The 27,888-nt window shown below is 39.4% G+C and overlaps 2 protein-coding genes across 5 annotated transcripts in view; one reads left to right on the plus strand and one right to left on the minus strand.

The window, feature by feature from the left end:
• Positions 1-27,888, minus strand: part of arid4b (AT-rich interaction domain 4B) — a 72,547-nt gene that overhangs the window by 36,490 nt on the left and 8,169 nt on the right. For 3 of the 4 annotated variants that reach the window (XM_074646596.1, XM_074646595.1, XM_074646593.1), the window contains exons 1-2: positions 10,956-11,141; positions 8,796-8,844 (exon numbers count right to left, since the gene is read on the minus strand). In XM_074646596.1, coding sequence (XP_074502697.1) covers positions 8,796-8,801 — 6 coding nt within the window. In that variant the 5' untranslated portion in view covers positions 8,802-8,844; positions 10,956-11,141. Of the gene's footprint in view, positions 1-8,795; positions 8,845-10,955; positions 11,142-27,888 lie in introns of those variants that run through there. The other variant, XM_074646594.1, reaches the window with a different exon arrangement.
• ggps1 (geranylgeranyl diphosphate synthase 1) lies at positions 12,820-27,870 on the plus strand. The gene is made up of 4 exons (XM_074646597.1): positions 12,820-13,190; positions 15,802-15,894; positions 18,312-18,382; positions 26,201-27,870. Exons 2-4 carry the CDS (start codon positions 15,822-15,824, stop codon positions 27,002-27,004), a joined length of 948 nt encoding a protein of 315 aa, XP_074502698.1. The 5' UTR covers positions 12,820-13,190; positions 15,802-15,821; the 3' UTR covers positions 27,005-27,870.

Genomic DNA, 27,888 nt, shown 5'->3' on the forward strand with positions numbered 1-27,888 from the left:
CTGCTTCAGCTTCTGCATGCAAAAGTCAACGTAATGGTAATAACAGTGGTGCAATCAAAACCAGCTCTCTGGCTATTCACCTAGTGCCACTGATGTGGAAAACACTCTCCAGGCACACGTGCTTGATTAAACACATACAAATGTGACTTGGCATGGGGTGACAAAAACGCACCTGCGGCTGGCGTGGAAAGAAACAAACCTAAATTGTGCAAAAAGCTGCAGCTTGACTGAAGAATGATCTACTTGGATCTGATCAGTCAGACGTGCACAGATACCATATTAGATAACTTAAATGTATTCACGCCATAAAAGCTTTTTTCCAGGCTTGTTCTCTTCCTCTCTGCGGCTCTAGTAGACTTGTTTTTATTAAGAATAGCCGCTAACAAATCTCCGCCAATTCGGAGATAAACATTTAATTTCCTATAACGTCTTCACAATAAAATTCCCCCTTTATTTTGTTATTTAAACGCTTTTATTATGAAGCAGCAAAATCAGGAAATATTGAGTTTTCCTCAGCAGCAATTTTTTTCTGGTCTCCTGCTCCTAACACACTAGGGGTTGGGGGAAAAGAAACGATAGAGCAAAGTATTGTGATATTTTTTGCGTGGATATATCTGATCGATACACGGCCATCAAGTATTGATCTTTTATTATATAAACTATTAACCTCTTAACGATCCGACGGCCACTATTAAGTCTTTCAGAGGTTGTATCGGGCTCAGTCTTAACGCTAGAGTGAAGAAATATGCATCATATGAAACTTTCTATATGAAGAAAAATTATGAAAACCTATGTAATCGATTGGTACCAACCATGTCATGTTAGCTTGTCGGGAAGAACGCCAAATAACACGTAAAGTTGCACTAAATTTTGATGAAGAAAAACTGGCATGGCGGTCAAAAGTGCCAATGGAAAAGCCCCATCAGTATTTAATGAAACTCTGGCGGTATCTAACGGTGAGATTGCAGATTACAACTTCTCCCGTGTGCCAAGCGTGGAGGATCGCTACGGTGGCCGAAGCGAAAACGTGAATGGCCCTATCTAGAGCCAGTTGTTGTAAGAGTAGAGCACTTAGAGTGTGTGTTTACGTGGGAAGTGAGTGGTGAAGCAAGAGAGAAAGAGAGAGCGGCGGCAACGGGAGCGAGTAACGTTTTCAACTCCGGCCCAAGCAGCAGAATTTAACAGAGTTTGGTTTGTCCATTCTGGGCTACTGTAGAAACATGGCGGTGCAACATGGCAGACTCTGTGGAGAATACCCGCTCCTTATGTAGATATAAACAGCTCATTCTAAGGTAACAAAAACATAACGATTATTCTTAGTTTCACTAAGGAAAACTTACTTATCACACCGGTCCTTTAAGTCTTGTTAGTCAGGGAATAAAACAGGTATCTTTGAAATCAGTCAAGACAAAATATACTGAGGTGACACTGGCAACAGCAGAATGAGATCAGTTTCTGCTCAATAAAGACTCTCAGGTCATGAAAAATTTAACAGCCAACTCCACAGAGCGCTAGTTGAAAATAAGCTGCTGCTGCTGCTTATAGTGCATTTCTTGGACAGCCTGAGGGACTACAGCATTTTCATTCTACAACTCAGTAAAAAGATGCTCTCAGAAGGTAAAAGCTGCACAAAGAAATTAAAAAAAATACTGATGGCACTGTTGTGGGCTGATATGTGTAAACTGTGGACTGTAATTCACTATGGTGTTTATATCAGACATCAGGGAGGGGCTCGAGGAATCCCCGGTCATTTGCTCAACAGACCACAGGCTATTTCTGGGAGGCTGTCCCATGGCAGCATGCAGATACCCATTGCTAATGTATTAAGACACAGTTGCATCAGTCTCTGCAAATATTCCTCCAGACACTCATTCACTACAATTAAAGCCAATGTGACTGTCATATTCAAGAATATGTTTCAGATTCAGATATTCTGCAGATTCAGAAGTCGAAGTTCACTTTGCTGATCTTTTACCTTTCGAATTTGCATGGTCACCCAATATGTTTTAATGAGTCTTGTGTTTTGATGAGTGTGTTAGTGGAGGAGTCAATGACTACGTTCACATGCACATTAATATTCTGAATTTCATAGGGGTCATGTAAACAGCATATTCCATTTGGATATTCTGAATTAGGAGCATTTTCCGATTAAGACATGTGGAATATGCCGATATTATTCTGGTTTTAGGAGCATTTTTTGGATACATCTGCAACGCATTCTGAAAATGCATCTGAATTGGTTTTTTTTACAGCAGTTTGTGACACACGGTGTCTTGCCTGTTTACAGCCAGATCTGTGCGTTGTACACAAACCAACTAGACAACAGTTTACAGAGATGCATGGCCAAAAAAAAAAAACACATTCGTGGTCCGAAAGAGAAACACGACTACTTCTAAACATTATGAAAGACTTGGATATCAACAGGTTTTTTTAGATATGCTCAAATATCACAACGCCGACCTTTTCAAGAAGATGGTTGAAGGAATGAAAGAGGGAGAGGTCCACCACTGGTTGCGTTAATCAGAGTATGCATGGCTGCATGTAAACGGCAATATTAGTGGAATATTCATTTTCATCAGCCATGTAAACTTAGTAAGAATATTGTCTTTATAAGGGCAAAAACCCAATTATTTTGTGCAAGTAAACATAGTAGCTCCTTTTTTGTCCACTATCATAGACTGTTATCGTAGACTATTTACAGCCAGTGATTGTTCAGATTATTATTTCCAGAAAATCTACATCAGACCTGTTAAATCTCCCTTTTGGTGTTAAGTGCAGGACATTTCACTGAATCCAAGTCTAGCGGGTACATGTTTTTGATACAAGCCTTTTGGAAATGTTGTGATGATGTGTTACTCCACTCACATTATTAAAGACAGATAACCAGTGGTGGAACGTAACTACATTTAATAAAGCGGTGGTTTCCAAACTTGTACACGTTAAGGACCCTTAAACTGACACAAATTAAACCACAGACCCCCATTTGATGAGATTTTTGCTGTTTGATGTTTTATTATAGAAAGTGTATGAAACCAATGACCAAAATAGTAATACATTATTCATTGTGTTACTTATGTATTTAATTATAATCAAAGTAAATGATTCCCCTTTTAGCTGAGAACCGCCTGGAACCCCACTGTACTAAAGCACCGTACTTCAGTACAATTTACTAAAGTATTTCCATTTTATGCAACTTTCTACAACTGTTGAAATTAAATGCAAACCTTTCTACCATCTACATCTTGCTGTTCACTTTTTCTGACTATTTCCCTTCATCACTCACACACCAAAACAGTAACCATGTGTATGAGTGAATCTCCTGTTAAGGCTCTGGAGTCACCTCACTCTCACTGTATTATCAATTTGAAGAGTTTTTAGGTCACTACTGCCCGGGATTTAATCAGATTGTGCGCCTCTTAAAGCTAAAATGACACGTGTTGTTGTTAGGATGGATGTGTGTCACTACTGTATGTTAGTATGTTTCAAGTTACACAACAGCACAAGATGATGTAAGGAACATAAGCTGGTTTATTCCGCTCAGGTGATGTCGGTGTAAACAGGATGACATAACAGTTAAACGTTGTGTGCTATCTTTCTCCTCTCTTTTCATTCTAAGAATTACTATGTATTGATGTCTGCTTAAGCACAAACTACCGCACCTTTTTAAACATACAAGACAGGCACTAATCGGCATTACTGAAATATTAGAAACAATAGTTTCTGACCCATTATATTGTGCTGTCATGAACAGGCTAGTAGGCCGAACAAAGGAACATGCAAGAGGCATGCAGGAAAGAATTAAGCTCCCTCCCGGCCTAGCTCACACGTACAATAATCCTGCTGTGAATCACCTCTTTGTCCAAACCAAAGTCACCACAATTCCAGTGACTGGTGCTTCAGCAGGAGTTGCCTTGGCAATGCTATGGCAGCTTTAAACCAGAACAAAAAAAATAACAATCTTAATACCGTTTGTTTACGTTGTTATTCCCCAAATTGTATGGCTGTATAGCAAATTCACTCCTCCTGCAGTATCACAACAATACGAACCAAGTACAGAACTCCAAATATATTAATAAAACTCTGCTATTAGATCACTGATGCGTATAATCTCAAAGCAACCCATTTCCCCGACCACTTATCAAACGTGTGGACTTTATAGTGTGGACAACTCCAAAATGCAAATGCATTTTTTTTGCATATGCCTTCTGAATGATTTGTAGCGGCCCTCTTAAGCCTTGCAATGTGGCCTCAGAGGGGGTTTTAGTCCAACATGCTGCTGATGTTATCTTACACATACAATTCAGACCGTAAAAATTCCCTCGCTTAACAACAACTCATTTTACCGCTCTACAAATTATCATGCTTACATACTCATAAATCTGACCATATTTACACTGTACTCATCTGAATTATTTATTTTAACAAAGTACTTGGTTCCCAGCCGGCATGGACACGTCCAACTACAGCAGTTTACTGCACCTGACCTGCTGAGGGTCTCTTCCAAAATGCTTAAGTATGCACTGCATCACCACAGCACCACATGCTGTTAACTCGTCTAAATGCAGGAATAACTAAACACATTTCACTCCCACAGCACAGCAATTTTCTTACAAACAGGCTTTGATCAAAAGTTGTCTGAATGGTTCCGATTTTGACACACTAGAGAAAGTGTGGACTGCAGTTAAAAGGAGTACTTCAGCAATTTAGTTGCTTAGTAATTGCGCTTCCATAAAGTTGGGGCTCTTACAAGAGACAGATTTCAAACAGAATGGTCTAAACTGAAGCAGCAGAGGCAGACGTATGACATTTAGTCTCAATAGCATCTTTCACTAAGGCCCTGTCTACACGTATACAGATATTTTTAAAAACGGATATTTTCCTCTACGTTTCGACCTCTTGTCCACACGCAAACTGAGTTTTGGGTCACAAAAATGGATATTTTTTCTAAGGTGCAGATTTTTAAAAACTCTGGTTACTTTGCATCTGTGTTGACGTGTAAAACGGAGCGTTTGGGAAACGATGACGTCCTCTCATTTGGCAATACTTTATTTAATTTGCAAAGAGATGCACCCTCTCAGTGTATGCGCCCTCTCAAAGTGGTGCTATGATGTTGGATGTTACAGGGACGGAGATAAATGCAGATGCAAGTCCTACTGTTCTGATTGCATTAAAAAAAATAACTTTTTTAACTCAGATTTTATGCATATGGTGGTGTGTTCTTTATACTGACAGTGTTCCTAATATTTGATTTAAAAAAAACACAATACATCGTCTTGCTTACAGTATCGCAATATATTGAATCGTCACCCCTGTATCATAATACGTATCGTATCGCCAGATTCATGCCAATACACAGCCCTAATATAGACTATTAATGAATGATTGATGGAGTGGATATCAGACAGTGCTTAAGTCTGACATGGTAAAATATGACTGCTGGTAATGATGCTCGAGATATACGGCTGTCCTCTACCAAAGAAATTCTTAGTCGACTAACACTCATATCATTTTGTCGACTAATCGATTAGTTGATTTAATCGACAGATCTGTGAAACTGAGTTTCTCCACAAAGAATCACACAAAAGCACCTCTTTAAATTTTGTGTTTACCAGAGATGTGCTCAGAAGTTTCTTATAGAAATAAGTCATTCAGCATGAAAATCGACTTTAAAATCTTAATCGACTAAGAGAGACCAAAACAACCGATTAGTCGACTAATCAACTAAGAGGGGGCAGCCCTAGCCTGAGGCGTCTTTATTAAATCTTGTCTAGGTTACCAAGGTCATGGACGAAGTGCAATAGCTGAGTACATCTACCATATTACTTGTGCTCGAGCAAGAACTCTCTTTATTCCCATTTAAGCAAAGGTAGTTACATGATATTTGCAGATTGAGTTAATTAAGAATTCAAACAATTATTTTAAGCTAATAATAAGATGATAATCAAGATTTCAAACAATTATTCTACACATTAGTTCACTTTTAGGATATCTAATGTTAATCCAAGTGTTTTATCCAGCACACAGTGTTAAAGCAGTGTTTGCAGTTGATGGAGTAAGTCTGTGGACCATAAGTCAGAGTGACAGGAAATGCTAAGCGAACATAATGAAAAGTTGTCCTCGTTACAGAGCAATTTACAGTTTAGGCAATGAGCAGATGCTCCTAATATACAGAGGAGTAAAAGAAGTGAGCATTCCTGAAGCATCAATGAATCAAGATGACTCTGAGCACTATGAAAACAACATTTAACCAGAAATGTCAATGTGAAGACATCGCTGCTGTCAACAGTTATGAAAATAAGCAAGTGTAAGCATAATAATCATCTAATAACAGGCTACTGCTACCCAACGGGAGAAAATAACAACTGCAATATAGCCATGGGCACTAATGGCAACCGTTTAATGAATTTTCAGTTTCACACATTTAGCTTTATTCAAGTTGACACTTGTATGAAATGAAGCAGCGGAGACTATAAGGTTGTAACTGCTAACCCCATTGGTTTCTACATAATCTGTGGCTCTGTTGACTGGAATGCATTTCTCGTCATGACAATCTGAACTCCATTGTCTTCCTGTGGCACAAACAATTTGTTACACAACCACAAATCATCATGCAGTTCAAGTCAACACTACTAGTAGAACAAGTATACCAATGCAAGCAACAGAAATGGTTCCGAGGCAGAGAAAAAGTAAAGCTTTGCACCAGATCAAAAATTGTTTCCTCATCTCTCATATACGATAGAGATGCAACGTTTAATCGATTAGTTGTCAACTATTAAATTAATCGCTGACTATTTTGGTAATCAAATTTTGTCCACAACTCAAAGATATTCTGTTTACTGTCATAGAGGAGTAAAGAAACCATTAAATATTCAGATTTAAGAAGCTGGAATCAGAGAATCTTTACTGTATTTTTCTAAAAAACGATTGACTATCAAAATAGCTGATGATTAATTCAATAGTTGACAACTAATTGATTAATCGTTGCAGCTCTATTTTACACTATATGTGTGCCAAATTAACATTTAACTAAAAATACAGACTCCACAGGCTCACATGGCAACAAATGACAAGTTAAGACACAACAGCCTGCAGGCATAACAACCGCCACAACTATGATCCATTGAAACTATAAGAAAAGATAAACAGCCTATTTCCCAAACAATGACAGCTGTGACTTTTTTCCAAATTGAATAGGTCTGGAGAAAATAATGCCAGAGCGTTTGAATATTTCGGCAATTTCACAGCTCATTTATTCATCCATTCATTCACAATCATTCATATATTATTATGCACCATACCTTTAGCTTGAATTTTGATTATGATTGATCTCTATGAATGCAGTCTTTAAAATGAAATTCACATATATCACTACACCTCCAGGCCCTATCTCAGCATGTCATTCGATAAGATTGCATAACAAAGCATAACGTCAAAATTACAATTCCCAATTTGTGTTTGCAAATACAGCTGGAGCCACTGGAAACTCAATATCACGCTTATCAAATAAATGTATTACTTTGGCCAACGTCCAAGACACTTGCCTCGCAGTGTTTGAACAAGACCAAAAATTGACATTTAGTAAAAGTTCACACTATTCATGAGAATAAAAAGATGAAGCCATGCATACAAAATATTGATATTACATTGAGCATTTCATGTTTGATTTGCCTGCTTAAGGCATGTTTATACAGGAGTTAAATGGAACTAGGCTAAGACTGGAAATGCAGATGCTCTATTTGAGTTCCCAGTAGGGCTGGGACGATTCACCTATCTCCTGATTCGATACTATCACGATACTTGGGTGCCGATTCGATATGTATTGTGATTTTTAAGTATTGCGACTCAATATTACGATTTATTGCGATTTTTGTTAACTTTTTTTAACACTAGATCATGGGGAAAAGTTGAATCATACACTTCTAGGGACTTTTACATTGGAAAATATCTAAATAAATACAGTAAAAATGTTTGATTTTCAGCATGTATGTAGTATGTAGTATGTAGTATGTGTAGATGTCCTGGAGTCAAATATATCAGTTATTGTCAGAAATTATTTATTACATTTTTTCCAGCAACCCAAAAACCAAAGAATAAAGAAATTTTCCTCATAAATTAGTGGTATTTTTTTATTTAATTTACAAGGGACATGTAGTTTTTTATACTTCTGGTAAAAAATAATCCAATCAATTTTATTTCCATATATGTATTTTGTATATAGTTCCCTTTGTTAACACCTTATTTTGAAAACCGGACGTAGTCACGCGTGTATTACTTCCGCTAACTTTGCCAAGTCCGTCGCTAGCTCTCCTGTCAGCTACGTTCTCTTTATCCATCCATGGTCAGCTCCATCGGGGCCGTTTGGATACATTTAACATAAATGTCAGTATATGGATGTTCTACAGTTGTAGCTTCGGCCGATTCAACCACGGAGGTGAGAGTGATTGCTGGCGTGACCGCACGTTACTATAACGTTTCCTGTCCATGACAGCGTTAGCATGCAGCTTTTCTACTTTTTTGTTTCGGCTCACTGCGGCCGACTGCATTTTGTTTTGGTGACGGATACGGAAGGGATATGACGTTACGTTACTAAGACTACAACAATAAAAGCGGTAACTTAATTTTACCTCTGCATAGACTCAAATGAAGCAAACATATCGATTATGGCATTAAAAAAAAATCGATTTCAAAATCGTGAAAAAATAAATAAATCGCAATACATAAGTGAATCGATTTTTTCCCAACCCCTTGTTTCCAGTGGCATGAATAAACACATGCAAGAAAATAAATGAGCATACCTTCATCTCTCTATGAGTCCTCTAGGTGACCAGTGTGACGAATCGGAGGCTGAAAACAAAACAGAGGTTGAAGAAGCTGTTAGACATCACAGACAGTACCAACTTCAGTCTGCCACAACAAGACATGGCTATGTTATGATGACATCACTTCTTCTTCTTCTGCTGCTACATTTGCAGGATGCCATGAAAAAAAAGCTGGGGCGGTAGACTCACACTTTACTTATAATAAAAACACACACGTGAAATCTCAATTTTATTCTGATAATTGATTTTAAGAAAAGTTTCAATATAATTTGCATTAAATAATCCTGACTAATGTTGATGGTATGTGTGTGACGAGCCACATTCTTTGAAATTATGTATTACATTTTTTCCAGCAACCCAAAAAATCGTTGCAATCCGTTCTGCACATGCAATCTCAATTTATTCTGATAATTGAGAAAAGTTTAAATATAATCTGTTTAAATAATCCTGAGTAATGTTGAGTGTGATGAGCCACATTCCCCAAAAAAAAGATCTGTGTTGCAAAGTAAACCGTGGCAGGCTCTGATGATCTGATGATCTCTCTCATTCGCCCTTAAAGCCCTTTATGTAATGCATATTGTACTGTATGGAGTCAGCAGCCAGCTTGTTGGCAACGAAGGGCAAGCAAACACACAACTAGTCGCCTCTGTCTTTGCACAAATGCACGGATATGGAAGTAGTTTCAGGATAGAGAGACAGTGAAACGCTGCACGGTGCTCCTCGGTTTCTTTGGCAGCGTGGTGTCTGCACCGCACTGACACTACAGCAGAGGATGACGCCATTTCTGGAGCTGACAGTCGGGCTAAAAAAGGGAGAACACTTCAGCCGCACAAACACTGGAAATTGCGGGAACAAGTCGAGTGGTCGCCATTCAACCTGCCCCCCTCTTGTGTCGGAGCCATTTCTCTTTCTGGGGGGGGTTTTTTACAGAAAAAACTGGTTCATTTTCGTTTTCGCTTCTCGTCTCGCTGCTGCTTCTCTCTCTCTCTCTCTCTCTGCAGCTCGACGACAGAAATATAGTCCGATAATAAACACTGGCAACACAACCAGCCTCGTTATATAAAAACACATTAAAGCTGCGTGGTAATAACAGCGTTAAGTTGAAGAAAAGTGCAGCATTAAAAGTCACTTTCTTTCTTCACACAAAAAAAACCTTCTCTTGTATATCGACTGGTCTGGTGGTTTTAGCTCACGTTGCTTTTTCCTGACAAAGAAACAAGTCGGTTCTGCAACAAGGTCAAAGCCCAGAGGAAGACTTGTAACGCAGTAACATGGCGATATAATACCCTACTACAACATGTTTTATTGTTATAATAATAACCCAACAAGCCAAGGTCGCAGCCCCTCATTCGTGGCTCTTGGAGGATACAATGTCATCCGCCCCAAGTGAGTGATTGACCACCACCACAGAAAATAATGCACATACTCGACTGTCTTTCTGTCCTAACCCGGGTTAACTAAAAGCGTCGAGTCCATTTAAACCTCCTCAGACCAGCCCAGACAGTTTGTCAGCGATGCCAGCTACGGAAATGTGCACTAAGTCCCATCTAGCAGAGGGAAAAAATAGTCCACATTGCACAAATAAACTGATCTAAAGGCTGAGTTGTGTCCACTGCTGGACATCGAGAGGAGGATATACTAGTGGTGGTTTGCACAAAAGAAAAGCCTGACAGTGCAATTTACATGTTATAAACTACATCGTTTACTCGTTGCTCGACAAATCATACCCTGCAGCGATGTCAAGCTTATGCAGGTTTCGTTGTAAATATCACTTTTGACTTGCTATTATTGTAGGAGAACAAACACAACCATGACAGACGTTGCTCGACTCGACGACAGACAATCTCTCTCTTCCGAGGATTCCTCCGCTCAGCAACACCAACACAACAACTATTCAACCTCAAGGAGTAAGCATAAACCCGTTCACCGTGTGTTCATCAGCTTCATTTAACTTTACTTATCCAGCTGACCAAGTTCTTCCTCATTCATTCACCTAGAAATCCCCCATAAACACACATTAGTTAACAAGTTATCTTAACGTCAAGGTTGGCTTGGTAACAGCAGCAGAAGAAGAAGCAAGCTAGTGCAAAATGTTCACAAAATAGCGCTGGCTTTGCCGAACAAAAGCAGGCTTACCTATGCCGTCAAGTTGAGAAACACCTCGACGAAAGTGTACTAGTAATCCATAGGAACATTTGTGTGAGAAATCAGGTGTTTTTAACGTCGTATGTTGGGTCGATGTTGGATGGGTAAAAAGTGGTTTTCGCAGAGCGCTGCTGTTTGTTGAGTAGCTCCTCTCTATAGCCTTAGCTCTCTTTCTGTGGATCCTTCCGCCACGCCTCCTGAGAATGATTGACACCCGTATAAGCCCCGCCTCTATCTAGATATACGCTCGCTCATTGGTTGACACGGTGACGGGGAAACGCCTTACTAGCACCTGATTGGCTGATCCGAGGAGAAAAATATCCGTGGTAAGGTGTACCCGGTAATCCTACTGGGTTGTTCTCACTAGTGATGGGAATTCAGGCTCTTTTTAGTGAGTCAGATCATTTGGCTCAGCTCACCAAAGAAAAGTCGGCTCTTTCGGCTCCCCAAACGGCTCTTCGTTTTTACCACTTCTGCCTTTTTATAATTCAGCCAAATTTAGCGCTGTTTTGACCTATGATTAGTACGTGTGCACATATATCACTTAAATTATTCAATATAATTATACTAAACCTTATAATTTCCAGAATACCATAATTTTACATGCTGCTTTGTTTCCAAATGTCACAAGTTTGGACTCGATATAGATGAACTGGTTCTGTTTTAAAGTGATATAAATGGGAAATGGCATAGATTATGCTAATTCTAGATGAGGATAAAAGTGTGAACAGGAAGGCAATCCAGGCACTCCAAAATATCAAAAAAGTAGCAACGAGGAAGAGAGTATATTAAAAAGCCTTTATTGTAGTGGCTAAATCATTTAAAAAGCCAACTTGTTTCGACCACTGTAGGTCTTCATCAGGGCTTACAAACAAACAGACAAGGCGGATGTGGCCTCACCTGTATGGTATCAACAACTAATGAGAGGCAATCACATGATCATCACTTAAATTATTCAATATAATTATACTAATACCATAATTTTACATGCTGCTTCGTTTCCGACTGTCACTCATCTTTTCTGCTATTCGGGCACCGCACTCCTCTCTCTCCCTCCTGCTCTGTACCTGTAGACCGTCAGCGCGACGCGTATACCCGCCCCTCCCTGCTTGATGGTATGAGCCTTGTCTGTCATCACCTGATTGGTCGCACGGACGTCATTAACACAACATTCAGTCACAGTCAGTGCATGGAGAAACCTGCTTCTCCCAGCTTTCAAACCGGAAACAGTATGGAGGCTCGTTTGGAAACTTTCTTCTCATTATTTCACGAAAATAGTTCACTGAAATGTGTTTCTGAAAACATTTGAGGCGAGAAATAAGCCATGCAGGTGATGAATCTGTCTTTATTTTGGATCGACAACGTTTATTTTAAAAGATTCTCGAGAGTTTCGAGAGGCGGCGAGTCGCGTCAGACGCCCCGTGATTTGCATAAAGTAGACTAGCCCTCAACTTTATGCAAATAAGAAGCGGGTGTCGTGACGCTCCGTTTCTCGAATCGCGCCGCCACGCTACCAGAATGCATTGCGCGGCTGCTTACATAGATAATGAATGGGGAGCGTGGAAAGCACGGAGCCTGTGGACACATACCATTATCGTTCACTTAAAAGAACCGGCTCTTTGAACCTGCTCGTTCGCGACCAACACATCACTAGTTCTCACAATACAGAGAGAGAAAAAGAAAAAAAACTACAACTCCCAGTATTTGGACTACATGTGTGTGTTTGATATGTGTCACAGAGTGTCCCGGTGTGTGTGTGTTTTGCGATTTCCTGACAAGCTAGAAGCTTTTACCAGGCAATGTAGAAATGCAACATACAATATATTTGAAGGCACCCATGTTACAATCCCCACCTCTTCCTCCGCGCCTGCTCTGTAACGACGAAGAAGCAATATATAGGTAGCTCCTCTGAAACTAGCTTCTCTCGAGTAGTCTGTAACAGTGCTGAGTAGTAATAAGGGTTATTAGCTTAGCATAGCATCCTGGTGAATTAGCAAGGTAACCTTTAAGGACCTTAAACATATGAAAGTGTGGGTGTGAGACAGTCATATCGTGTGTGCCTTTTAGTCGACTTAGTGTTGATGTGGATGTTTTTATTTTTAGTGTAGTTTGGCTAACAAGGACTACAGGAACCAGCAAGTCAGTGTTAGCATGCTAATGCTAAGCTAACTAGCATTGTGGCTAACAGGAACCAGCAAGTCAGCAGACTGACAGGGAGCAGCAAAGGTGGGTGGAGTTTATAACACTGTTGGCTAAATGTACTCAGCATTTTAGTTTTCTAACTCCTCTGTTGTGTGTGTTTTTTTTTTTTTATTCATTTATTTAAGTTCCCACTTAAAGGGATGCACATGGTCAACATGATGGGAAAACTTATTGCTTATACTCTACATTGGCTTTTCTGTTGAATCTCTATATCATAACATTTCAAAGTGAAAGTATGGACTAGATATAATTGAACTGGTTCTGTTTTAAAGGGAAATTGGCATATATAATGGGAAATGGCATAGGTTATGATAATTCTACTTAGGCAAGATGAGGATATCAATTCAAACTTTATTGCAGACTCAAGGTCCAGATAAGAAAAAAACAACAATACATTACATATAATACATTACAATACAGGAAGCACTATAAAAAGTCATGAGTTAAAGATATTAAAAATATTAATATTAATATTAATATATACATACATCAATGCCTTACATATAAAGAACTATACCAGTGCCTCCACAGCTGTGATTGATACCATGTAGTGCTAAATCTGATGTTAGACAACCGCAAGATGAGAAAATCATTCTCAGAGTGATTAAGCCGGCATATAAATTTGTACATGAGATTTCTTAATACAGTTTGAAAAGTATTTATGCCTACAGACACAAACATTTCACTTGCACTGGAACATCTTGGTCTTTTTAATAATATTCCTTTGCATCATTATATGTGACCTGAAGTCTCTGCAAGCTCGCTTTTTTATAGTTTGACCACAAATGGGCTGTATACAGTGGTGTACAATATGCTCTGAACAGAGACATCTTCACTCTATCTAAACACATACTAAACTTCCATAAGACAATGTTTGCTTGTGCGAACAACTTGCGGCATTGCCTATAAATATCATCATCTGCCATGTCTTCAGTAATGAAATGTCCAAGATATTTTACCTTAATACAGACACAAAGATTGTTATCTAAGATAAAAGTGTATTTATCATATATAGTTGTTTTCCACTTTACTCTAATAATGTTTAGTGTGGACTTATACTGTACACTCAATTACCAGTTGCAGGGCTGGGTTGGATAGAAGAGTATCTATTAAACTAGTAACTATCTACAACATGCTAGGGTGTCATTCTTTCAAAAGTAATGATGACTCAGTAAATAATAATATTATATGACAAGAGGTCCTCTTAATATAGTATTAGACCATCTCTTGGTGGAAATGGAATGCAGCATTGTGTTATTTGATAGAAAATGTATTTGGCAGTCAGATAAATTGATTATAATGTGAGGCTTTGCATCAACATTTGATCACAAGTGGAGCTGCAGTGAATTAACTGTTTGAACCGAAATAAGTTCCCTAATATTATTTTTTCAAGATGTTTCACACTTTTCTTTTTAGGTTGATAGTAATAAAAACCCTTTTGTTCAATATGGATATCACGATTATTCATTTATTTTAGCGACAACACATTTTTATTGCACTTTCACAGTAAAATAGACAGAGCACAGCTCTCACTTCCATGTTGTGCTACATTTCTGCTAATGTACATATTAGGGCTGCACAATATTGGAAAAAAATGACTTTACAATATTTTGTTTCTGGGATATATAAGTTAAATGCATCAATCTGGTAAACTTTGAGAGCAAAATGAAGAGGCTAGATCTATGGAGCCCTAGCCCAAGTTGATAGGCTTATAGATGTTTATGATGTGACTGGATGTAAATGATCTAGTCTGGGCCTTTTTATGAAATGAAACCTAAACTGCCTGCCTTGTGTTTCTTTGAGTGATTTTGAGTGATTTTTCTTATGATCATCACCAGCTGTCACAGACAACCCAATTTCTCTATTTTTATTGCTACATCACTCGTCACCAGTTTCTGTGGCTCACCGGTAATGTGATTGTTTTAACTTATCCAATCATGTGATCATCATATGATCATCATGTGATCATCATATGATCATCATGTGATCATCATGTCACCATGTCACCATGTACAAGGGGATTTCATGGCTCTGCATTACATCATGAAAATAGATTGTTTTAGATTTGTCAGAACCTTTAATCTGCTTGTTTGGTTTAGTAGAGTTAAAGCATTTATAAAGTAAAGATTTACAAACAACACATTAGTTTTGTATTTCTCATTGCATTTCTTGTGTCTCAATTATGTGCTTATTTAAAAGGAGAAATATATAATAAAGGGGTAAAAGTATCACTCACAAATTAATACCCTCTCAGTGTATTATGCTGCTTAGTGTGTAGCAGCATTTTGCAGTTATGTCTCTGATGTCAGTTACACCAAGATGGCTTTTGAGGCAGACATTGTTCCTGTCATGTCAACACACTCCTTTCTGCTATTTCTTCTACTATAGTTAATTCTGTCTACTCAACACTTCCCCAATCTGTCAGTTAAGAGCCAGCTTTAAGTCTGTTGCTGAAAAATAGCAGAAACAAGTCCCCCAACATGAATACCACATGCATCACTAATTAGAAACAATCATCTTCACTACTTTTTACCACAGTGAGATTGTGGACTTGCACTAAGCTGTTTAACTTTCAGAGCTCAATAATGTCACCATTATTATCTAACTTTTTTATGTTCTTTGTCCTCCAATATAGATTTGTGTAAACTTGAAGCAATGGATGGCGACGCGGCATCCGCCTCTGAGCGAATTCTGCTGGAACCGTACAAGTACTTGTTGCAACTACCAGGTGAGTCTTTCTCAATGTCAGTGACTGCAGAGTGGTGGAAGAGACGTGTATGGAGGCAGGCAGACATGCGGCTGAAAGGTCATCAATAGCCACACTGATTTGTCCTATAGCCACACTGAGCCCTGACCTGCTCACTTCCTGTTAGTCGCATCAGCAAAATGCCTAAAGTGATGAATGTGATAAAAGGCTCTAGTGTACACACAGCAGACATAAACTGCATGCTTCATAAGATGAGTTATTCTTCTTGTTGATCAATACTAACACCTAGATTTGTGTTATTAGGAGATGCTGCTTAATTTCATATAAGTGTGTTTATGTATGTTACTGCAGTGGCAAAGTAGGCTTGAACTTCAAGGGCATTAAATTCATCCATTGTGACGAGGGTTGTCACGATGAAGAAACTTAGTAGTCGATACCAATACCAGTAAAATTCCACGATTCTTGATACCAATTTGATAAAATTATAACTATAAATCCCATGTACTTCAACATACACTCCTTTACTACAGTTTGCATATCGGTTTTTGTTAGGAAGTTAAACAAGTCATAACTCTCACTGTATTATCTATTTTATATTGCTGTAAAAACATCTTCTTCAAACAACTGTATTTATTCAAGTTTCTTGCCAAAAACTGCATTTTACAAGATTACATTTGAACACATCATGATAAAGTTATAATTTACCTTTGCCCAATACTCATTTTTACTGAAAAAAGCCTGCAATCAATGGCACCTTCCGTTAACGTTAGCTCCGTGCAGGACTTTGCTGCTTACCGGCTGCTAACAGCTAACGTTAACTAGCTCTCGTCCTGCCAATTTCAACACAGATTTGTTCTTCGCAAAGTAGCATTACCAGGTGAAAAATAGAGTGCGTCCCCTTGACGCGTCGATAGTGAGTTTACTGCGTCCCAAACACATTTTCTATGTGCATGGTGTAATTGTCTAATTTCTCTTCACCGAGTGTACACTTGTTTCTTTATTTGTTTCTTCAGTTTTGATTGGTCACTTTTTTGTCAGTGGAGAAGTGACTGACCTAACACCAGAATTTCATTTTGGGTAAATAGGACAAGTCCTAAGGGTCTCTGTTAGTTGGGATGTTTCCTCTTTTGCAGTGTCACTGTGTCATTCAGGCTCATAAGATAAGATTATTAAAGTCTTGCAGCAGACATTGTCATTAAAGGAAAATTCCAGTGTTTTAAAACTGGGTCTTTTTGTCATAGCTTTGGCAAACATATCTATAGGTTTGCATAAAATTGTACTCACCCCCGTTACTGTTTAGATTGTGGATGTGAGCACACAGCTGGAAACAGTTTTAGAATCGAGTCCATGGGGTCAAAGAAAAACAAGCCTCAAACCTGGTCTTTGAACAACAGCAAACAGAAAACTTCCTGTGCTTCATTTAGACCAGCTCTTCTTCTTTTTGACTTCTCAGTTTCTCTAGTCAGGTCACATCTCACATCCACTGTTGCCTAAATAGAGTTGTGTGCCCAGACTGACCTGCAAGTTTAACTCAGAATTAGCTCTGTAAGTATATTAGATGGAGACTTCATCTTTATTTAGACCTTAAGATAAGTGCTGGCAATAGATGGCATTGAAATATTGAAAAATCTCCGTGAGAGGCTTTTTTAGTCTTATTGCTTCTTCAGAGCACTGTCTCCAACAGTGAGGGTGAGATCAGTGTCAGGTCTTACCTGTAGTTATAACGGCTGAAATTATGACAATGAAACACAGTTTTCCTTTAAAGTTTGGTTTCTCTGTGAATATGTGGCTACCACTCACCAGTTATTATAGCTGCAACGATTAGTCGACTAATCGATGAGTCGATTGACCGACCGAAAAAAAAATTGCCAACTATTATGGTAATCGATTCATCTTTAAATTAATTTTTCATGCAAAAAACAATTTTTTAAAAATCGAAAAAGAATTGCCAACTATTTTGGTAATCGATTCATCTTTAAATTAATTTTTCATGCAAAAATTTCAGAAAATGCTGTTTTCAGCCTCTCAAATATGGAGATTTCCTGCTTTTCTCTGCTTAATATCATATTAAACTGACAAAACAAGACATTCAAAGACATCACCTTGGACTTTTAGAAACCGGGACGTACATTTTCACTATTTTCTGACATTTTATAGACCAAACAATTAATCAAGAAAATAATCAGCAGATTAATCGATAATGAAAATAATTGATAGTTGCAGCTCTAGTTAATATAGACATCAACAAAGTGTGCATTCTCAAATATCAGCAACATAAGGGTTCAAAGAAAAAATTATAATGTAAGTAAGTAGAACAAGTTGATGATTTGCAACAGCAGTCATTGTGTAGGATGCACGTAAATCTTTTTCCTTTTCCTTTGTACACTACACTGTCTTTGTCTATTAAAACTTAAACTTTTTTCCTGCACTCTCCTCAGGAAAGCAAGTGAGGACAAAACTATCCCAAGCATTTAACCACTGGCTCAATGTTCCAGAGGACAAACTACAGGTGAGAAATCGGCCATTTCAAGCCTCTTAACATCCAGTGTCGTCTGATGTTTATTGTTGTAGACAGGAAGGTGAAATGATGCTGTGCTCCCTCTGAATAAGCAATTTATTTTGTAATGCGACCAGAGTGTTCTGTCAGCTGAGTTGTTCCTAACTGAATGTAAATGTAAAGCGTGGATGTAGAGCCGATAGCATCCATGATTTATTACAGGAGGTTGTTAATGTAGCTGAGGATCAAGTGGAATGAAATGAAAAAGGGCAATGCTTTCAAAAACCGAACAGTTACCCTTTTCTATATTTGTTTGATCTGCAGCTTCTTTCTCTTATTGCTGATTTCATGAATTGTTGAAGTTGGATGCATTTTGTTTGCCCTTATAGTTCACTTTTAAAGAGTTTGCCTTGAGTAAGAAAAGAATAGCCTAAATGCTAAAGCTGCATTAAACCCAGGGGGGAGAATAAAACAAGTTGATTGGCTAACATGTTAAAAAACAGTTGTTTACTTAAACCTCCAGCAGACATGGACCAACATTATCATTAGGACCGGCCAACAGCTCTGCTGCCGGTCCCTGTTAATGATATATTTTTGATAATGAACCTAATATCGCGTATCAAATATACTTTACATAATAATAATAATAATAATGAGTAAATGAAAATATAAAAATATAAGATACATACAGAGTAATGATTGAAATAATAAAGACAAATTAATAGAAAAAAAACATGGAAAAAAATAAAATAAATACATATTGAATAAAATTATAAATAAGAAATATGAATTAAAAAAATAATAATAAACACATATCTAGTGCACATACATGTTTATAAATCAGAATGCATCAGTATTAATCATGGTTTGAAGAAATAATAATAGTAGGAAACAAAACTGCATTAAATTGAAGATAATGGTTTTTGCCTTGACTGTGGTTTTGACTGTTTTTGATATAAGTATGTTTTGCCGGCTTATAGTGTCCATACCTAGAAGAATGACTTTGTTTTGGGTTAGGAACTTGCCTGGCGACAGGTGCAAAAAATTTGCAAAGTGATTTTAAAAATCAATTTGTGTAGATAAAAGCTTTACTGCCATTATGTGTATGGCCTAATTTACTCACTTCACTTCACTTCATATGAGCTTTTAATCGCTGTTTGAGTGCTCCCGCTCAGTTTCCCAGAGTCACATTAGATTTGCAGGGAAAATTGATGGCAATCACTGCATATGAAATTCTATCAGTTGCAATAGCTGTTGTTTCTAATCCGGGAGTATGTCAGGGCTTGTTACCAGGATAATTAGTTTATTGTATGCTAATATTATTACATGATGAAATGCATTTAACACTTTGTTTGGGAGGTGGGATGATGGTGCTACAGTGGAGTGTGATGGCAGACAGCCCTGTGTAGCTTTAAAGAAAGCATTAAAATCAGTATTCATTTTCATCTTTTTGAATGAAAATGTGTAGATCATGGTAGCTAAGTGTTTTACTGTGCAGTATATTCCAGATGGTGCAGTAAATGGTAGTGAGAAGGAAAATATTTGGCAGCATTTAGGGATTGTTTGTTTGTGTATTTTAAGACATAATGTGCCATACCCGCTGGGACTACAGCTTTTTCAGCTTCATGTGCTCCTGATCACCTCTGTGAGCGAAGGATTAGCATGATTCAAGTCACAGACAGCTTCCCAGGCGAACCTACGCCTCCACTCATCCGTTACAGCGTTGTTGTAACACATTCTTGGATGCTGCCTGATTAGATTGCAACAGACATATTGAAGTGCGTGTACAGATAGCGGGCTGATTGGCATTTCTGCTTTTCCCTCAATCAGATTAATTTCAAATTAGCTGTTTAGGATTTATTGGTTTCATTGAGCAGGACCCTCGCCGCTGTCTACTTAGGGAGATCAGGGCATGGACCTTATTATACTGATAGCATTAAAATTGCACTGGCTGAATACTAGTCCTGTGTCCAGTAATGGAAATATGGAGACTGTATTTTCTGAATCTACATGCCTTTCGCAGTGCAGAATGCTAAGTGCTGAGCCTGTCAGGTCTCATTAGGTTTGCTGTTCAACAGGTCTCCCTTTGTCCTGAATGTTTTATAAACCCTCCCCAAGCAGAGGAGTCGTAGTTCTGCAGCAGAGCTCAGAGGTCGTACTGTTGTCTCCTGTGGTCATTTCACCTCCCAGTGCACAATAAAAGTCCTCCCCAGTGATGACTGGTTAAAACTTGGTGCATGGATGCGTGTGAGTAATAAAGTTGTCAGTCTCTTCATTGAATAGAGCTGCAACTAACGATTATTTTCATAGTTGATTAATGTCGATTATTTTCTTGATTAATTGATTTAGTTGTTTCGATAATAAAATGTCAAGAAATGGTGAATGTTTCCCAAAGCCCAAGATGACGTCCTCAAATGTCTTGTTTTGTCCACAACTCAGAGATATTCAGGTTACTGTCATAGAGGAGTAAAGAAACCAGAAAATATTCACATTTAAGAAGCTGGAATCAGAGAATGTAGATTTCTTTTCCTAAAAAATTACTCAAACCGATTAATCGATTATCAAAATAGTTGGCGATTAATTAAATAGTTGATAACTAGGTTGTCAAAGTTAACGCGATAATAACACTTTAACGCAAATTTGTTTTAATACCACTAATTTCTTTAACGCATTAATGCAACTTGCAATTTTCAGTTTTAAAGTTAGAGTGAAGATACTGGCATCATATAACACTAGAAAACCTAAAGAATCCATTGGTACCATGTCATACTAGCTTTTCATGAAGGAGGTTAAATAACGTTCGAAACTTGCACTCAATTTTTGTGAGAAAAAAGTGGTATGGCCATTTTCAAAGGGGTCCCTTGACCTCTGACCTCAAGATATGTGAATGAAAATGGGTTCTATGGGTACCCACGAGTCTCCCCTTTACAGACATGCCCACTTTATGATAATCACATGCAGCTTGGGGCAAGTCATAGTCAAGTCAGCACACTGACACACTGACAGCTGTTGTTGCCTGTTGGGCTGCAGTTTGCCATGTTATGATTTGAGCATATTTTTTATGCTAAATGCAGTACCTGTGAGGGTGTCTGGACAATATGTGTCATTGTTTTGTGATGTTAGTTGATTTCCAGTAATACGTATGTACTGTACATACATTTGCATAAAGCAAGCATATTTGCCCACTCCCATGTTGATAAGAGTATCAAATACTTGACAAATCTCCCTTTAGGGTACATTTTGAACAGATGTGTGATTAATTTGTGATTAAAATAATGAAATATATTAATCGATTGACAGCCCTATTGACAACTAATCGATTAATCATTGCAGCTCTATTATTGAATATTAAATCAACATGGTAATGTCAGCCCTCCTGCTGCTACAGCATCCATTTCACACTTTGCATCAGTCGAGACGTATTTAATCACAGCTTTCACACTGCTACTATTACAGTGGGCTGTATGTCTTTTAAATGAATTAATTCAGTTTGCAAAATTAATAAAAGGAGAAACTCAACATTCATTTTTGATTATTATCACATTTTGCTTCGTTTCTTGACTGTAAAGTGCTGACATTTTCAATTAAGGAGCACATATGCTCCTTGAGGCTACAATGAGACGTTACCTTTAGATTTGAGTTTGACTGATCAGTTCTTGTTTTGTTGAGTTGTAGATTTGTTGGCAGTTCATATGGCCTACATTCATATGCAGATTGTAACCAAATCTACTTTTGTCCTCCTGCTGATTCCACGATTCCTTGTTTGGCATATCAAAGAACTATCTCCCCTCTGACTTCCCCCTCTATGTAGCAGTATGTAAACTCCTGCTGAACCCATCATGCAGACTCAGAGCACTCCTCTCGTCATCATTAGCACACTGCTGCCAAGAAGTCGCCGCCATGGAAACAACTGTGCCTTCAGATAGATGGAGGCAGTGACAGTGGCACACTGTCTCATTCATTTGGCAATGAATTTTTCATCAAACCCCCATATGTGCTTCACCACAGTGCAGTACAGAACAGGTTGTGGAGGTTTGGGAAAATCCGCTGCCTTGTGACCTTTAGCTGACTGGCTTCCCCCTGTTCTCTGTGACAATGTAGAAAGGTTAGCTTTATACTGTCGTCTGTCTTTTGGAAACACGTGTCATTCACGAGCATGTCTGCTGCCTCGGGCTTAAGAGCTTCATGTAGGTTTACTTTGTTTTTATTCTCAGTGAAAAAATATTATCCATTACAGTTCTGCACAATTACATAATAACATAGGAATGAAACATAAATAGATAATTGGATTCATAGTAAATCAAATAACTGAACATCAATCTATCTACTAGGGGTTAGAGGGAGGGGTAAGTTAGAGGCTGAGGCAGGAAAAGCCAACACTAGTATCAGCATTGATTCATGGAGACCTTCGTCTGGTCAGCTAACATTACTGCCAAGCAGCTGAAATATAGAGTGACACAGGTGTCGCTGTTAACAAGCAATTCTGAAAGTTACAAATAGTCCCTTTAAAAAAAAAAATTCACATTTAAATTCCTAGCTTTGCAGAGCCCTTTGCACTAAACAATAGCCACATTAAATATATGACCTTGCTGAAATGGCTCCACTGCTCTTTTACCTAAATGTTAATGTTTTATCTCATAAAAGTGTATATTTTTTCATGATGACTGTGAAGGTGGTGTTTGTTTCAGGTGAGGTGACCCACCACGTCTATGAAACACTGCAGGAAAACTCTATATTGTAAGTTAGTTAATTAGAAACATGTTGCATTTTCTACATTGTGTAAACCGTCTTCGGCTTCACCACACAGCATCAATAACAATACAAGACAAACAGCAGGGACACAGCATCAACAAACGAGATTATAAAAAAACACAAAACATAAATCCCAGATTAAGATTATGTTGTGTCTTTTTGAGCGTTATACAAAAATGTATAGGACGTCTGCCATATTTAGTTATATTTGCACGCTAAGACTGATGTTCTAGATGAATGAGAAAGCATTTTTGAATGACACAATCCAGTAGGCGTGGTGTGTGTGTGCGTGATCATGTGGGATGACCATGTTAAAACCTTGGCCAGACTTCAACAGTCCTGCAGTGTGATGACTCAGAGGGATTACTGTAGGAGCCAACCACCACAAGTGTTTACCTGAGTGAGACAGGTTTATGCGTGCACATAACTGACTTGTCTGTTTCAGAGTTATTTCCCCTCGATAGATTGGTGCACTTGTTTGTTGTGAAGGAGTCTCTGCATTCTTAATGGATCACTGATTGTAGCTTTGGCAAACAGAGTGAGTCTCTGCGTCAGTAACCTCTGGGTGATAATCAATGAAGTCTTGCGGAGCAGTGAAGGCACTCGGCACTTAAATGGCGGCATTACACAGCGACAGTCTGACTAATTTGTTTTCTTGGAGACACTCAAAGTCCAATTGACGGTGCTCGTGTATAAGTTTGATAACTGCTGGTGTTATCTGAGGCTTCAAATCTTGTCTTGATTGTGCCCTTATTGTAATTCATAGAGGCCACTGTTTGCAATTTGAATCTCTGAGTATGTTTTTGGCAATATTCCCATTTTGTCCTTCATGTGTGCATTCATTGTAGCTTTACCCACAACCCCCCTCTCTTGTAAGTGGCTCAGGGTGAGCAAGTGTCGGGACCCTGCCGAAGGAAAGGTTGTGTTTGGCGGATAAACTGCTCAACTGGCCCAGCCTTGGCCATCTGCCTGACCCACTGAGCCTCTCTTTGTGCTCCCCAGCCCCATACAAACAGCTTTCATTACCAGGCCACACCACTTGTCTTTTAAATCAGCAGAGCACTCTAGCAGGCTGCACGGCCAGCTAGAGACAGCAGACACCTGATGGCAACCGTGGCTGTTTTGTGTCAAATATGGACCTGAAACAAAGCCAGTTTTGGTTATTAAAAATGTCATCGTCCTGGTCACAGGTAATTTCAGAGAGAGCGTTCCTATTGGCTGGTCATTCAACGGAGGCAGCTGTCAATCACTCGCAAACTCTGATGAAACGGTCAAACTAGGCAGCGCTGATCAAATGTAAATCAGTATTCTGTTAACTGTAATGCCTATTTCTCACCTCAATTGTTTCCAGAAACATCTTGTAGTGAACTGTTTAGCTGTAAAATGAGAAAGTTTGCTCCGGCTGGTGGGCGGTGCTTGGTATTTACTCAACTGATCTCTACATGGCTGCCGGGTCACAAACCTTCTCATTTTACAGCTAAACAGCACACTACAAGATCAGAGTTTGCGAGTGATTGACAGCTGCTCTGAGACGGCAGGCTCCAGATTGGTTGTTTTCCTCCGGTCTGTGAAATCTTGCAGAGGCCATTAGGAGCACCGGAGGACACAGAGTCACAAGATTTTTTTCCGATTGCCTGTCTCATGCACTACTGTCAGGATATAGTGACCGTTTTAGAAAAATAACTTTTTTTAAATCATATTTGCTCCAATTCGACCCACTGCAGCTTTAACGATGACTGATTACTAATTTGTCCATTGTCCACATAGCTCTTAAGGTGCATACTGTATTAAAGCTATTGGAGCTTGTCACTACACTTGTCATTTATGGCTTTATGTCTTTCTCTCTTTAGAGGAGAAAGTGCACTAAACCCTGTAGTCCATCCATCCATCCATCTGCAACCGCTTATCCCGTTAGGGGTCGCGGGGGGGCTGGAGCCGATCCCAGCCGACATTGGGCGAAGGCAGGGTACACCCTGGACAGGTCGCCAGTCCATCGCAGGGCTGACACATAGAGACAGACAACCATTCACGCTCACACTCACACCTACTTAGAGTCCACAATTAACCTAACCTGCATGTCTTTGGACTGTGGGAGGAAACCGGAGTACCCGGAGAAAACCCACGCTAACACGGGGAGAACATGCAAACTCCACACAGAAGGGTCCCAAGCCGGATTCGAACCTGCAACCCTCTAGCTGTGAGGCGCCAGTGCTAACCACTGCACCACCGTGCAGCCACTAAACCCTGTAGTGTCACCTGTAATTTCTTAACTATGTTAATAGATCCTCTAGGGCTGACCCGAATGCTTCGAAGCTTCAGTATACAGAGTATGTAATAATAAAGTATAAATCCCCAAATAGCCCACTAAATAAGGAATAATCCCACAACTTTATTCATATTCAGCATTATTTATTATTAGTCATTCTCAGATGGATATCGCCGTTTGTTGTGTGTTGAGGTGCGTGTGTGTACAGTAGTGCGGCAGCAGCACTGTCCTGGGAACTGAAATGGGGGAGATGGAGACAGAAGAACATGTCAGCCTGCTGCGCCACAAAGATATGAATACCGTCAAATATCTCTCATAGAAGCTTCGAAGCCCAAATCATGGTATTCGGGACAGCCCTAATGTGAATACATTTCCTCTAAACTCATCAAGCCACTGTTGCTCTCTCTGGGGCACGACATCTGTGTTTTAGAGCAGATCAGATAAAAAGTGACATTCCTCTCGTCAATCTCCGAATCTGTAACAGCTCCAGTCTGGAGAGTATCTTTGCTGAACTCTTCATTCTCTCTGACTGATTGCCTGGTTTGTTCGAGCAACAATTTTGTCTGCTGACGAAGACTAGTGCAGGCAAGAGTGTAGACATGGCACCCTCTGCTGTATACAGGTTGTAATGCATAATTTACACAAAGGAAGTCTTCTCAGCATAAGCATCATTGTAATAGTTCCTGAAAGTTGGTAGCGCAAAACATTAAATCATGAATTTACTATGAAATGGAAAAGCTGATGTGATTGCACAATAATTATGAATTTTTATCCGTGTAGTTAATGATCAGATTTGTTTGCGTCATGTTCAGGTGGTTATCGAGGTGACTGAGATGCTCCACAACGCCAGCTTGCTCATAGACGACATCGAGGACAGCTCCAAGCTGCGGCGAGGCTTCCCCGTGGCCCACAGCATCTATGGCATTCCCTCCGTTATCAACTCGGCCAACTACGTCTACTTCTTGGGGCTGGAGAAGGTGCTGACCCTGGAGCACCCTGAAGCTGTCCGAGTGTTTACCCGGCAGCTGCTGGAGCTGCACCGTGGTCAGGGCCTGGACATCCACTGGAGGGACACCTACACCTGTCCCACTGAGCAGGAGTACCGCAACATGGTGCTGCAGAAAACTGGAGGGCTCTTTGGTCTGGCTGTGGGCCTGATGCAGCTTTTCTCAGATTGGAAACAGGACCTGAAACCCCTCCTGGACACACTGGGCCTCTTTTTCCAGATCCGCGACGACTACGCCAACCTGAGCTCTGCCGAGTACAGCGAGAACAAGAGCTTCTGCGAGGACCTGACGGAGGGCAAGTTCTCTTTCCCCACCATTCATGCTATATGGTCGCGTCCGGAGAGCACCCAGGTGCAGAACATCCTGAGGAAACGCACAGAGAACATGGACATCAAACGGTACTGTGTGGACTACCTGGAGAAGGTAGGCTCGTTTGCCTACACCCGTCAGACTCTGCGGGACCTGGAGGTGGAGGTCTACCGCCTCATCGGGGAGTTTGGGGGAAACCCTCAACTAGAGAGCCTTGTTAAACACCTCAGCAAAATGCATCGTGAGGCTGAAGCCACAGCAGAGTCCAGTACTGAGCCACAGTACAGGCAAAACCACTGACCTCAACCACCTTTCACTGCTACATGACTCACATACTAGCCCTGCACACTCCACTCACACAGACGCTTTGCTAATACACTGATGTAGCTCAACAAACATACCGGTATGCTCACAAACTATTTAATGAGTCACAATCAATCATTAAACTTGTGCTCTTGAATTCTGTTAGACAGCTTTGACTGCATTCAGCAGCTACGAGACCGCAAAGCAGCCCCAATGTTGCCTTTCTCTTTAGTGTGCTAGATGGCATCCTTCAAGTGTTGCTTAACATATTACACATCACCAATTGTCAAGGAATACATTAAAAAAGAGACGAACTTCTTATGTTGGTTTTATGTTTGCTTTTCTAAAAATGAAAAATAACAAGATGGCAACAACGCTTAAAAGCCTTCCGTTTGATGTGCACTACAGTGCATGTAAATGTATTTTTTTATGTCTTGCCATCAAATGAAAAAACTATCTAGAGCTGAGTGAATGCTGGGTGTTTTTTCCTGAAGCCCCTGTTTAGAATAAGATGTCTGAGTGTATGATGTGTGATTTGGGGATCCATAATCATTAAGCCGCCGGAGTGCCAATCCCGTAGAAAAGACCTCTGCAACTCAATTGTCTACTTGTTATGTAACATGCTGGCATTATATGCAAAGTAGTGCTCAAGCTGTTTATGCTCAGCTCTATATGAATACGCTGTTGATGTTTTGGTTTATTATTATTGCGGACCGCATTTCCATCTGGTTCAGATTCAACACAGCTCTTCACATCTCTAATATTTTATTAGGGTGACTCAGTTATGTTTGTAAGTGGACGCTGTGCTGCAGTTAAAACCTTTTTTCAACTATTGAATAAAAAAAACAACTTTAAAAAGGTAACCTGTGGGCTCGTCTAAC

This window comes from Sebastes fasciatus, chromosome 9 (assembly GCF_043250625.1).
Source record: "Sebastes fasciatus isolate fSebFas1 chromosome 9, fSebFas1.pri, whole genome shotgun sequence".
Taxonomy (NCBI): Eukaryota; Metazoa; Chordata; class Actinopteri; order Perciformes; family Sebastidae; genus Sebastes; species Sebastes fasciatus.

Bases quoted from the DNA above. Each gene is read 5' to 3' on its own strand.
- ggps1 (XM_074646597.1), top strand. From the start codon at position 15,822: ATGGATGGCGACGCGGCATCCGCCTCTGAGCGAATTCTGCTGGAACCG. The intron at 15,895-18,311 runs GTGAGTCTTTCT...CACTCTCCTCAG, and splicing joins GTACTTGTTGCAACTACCAG to GAAAGCAAGTGAGGACAAAA. The intron at 18,383-26,200 runs GTGAGAAATCGG...CGTCATGTTCAG, and splicing joins TTCCAGAGGACAAACTACAG to GTGGTTATCGAGGTGACTGA.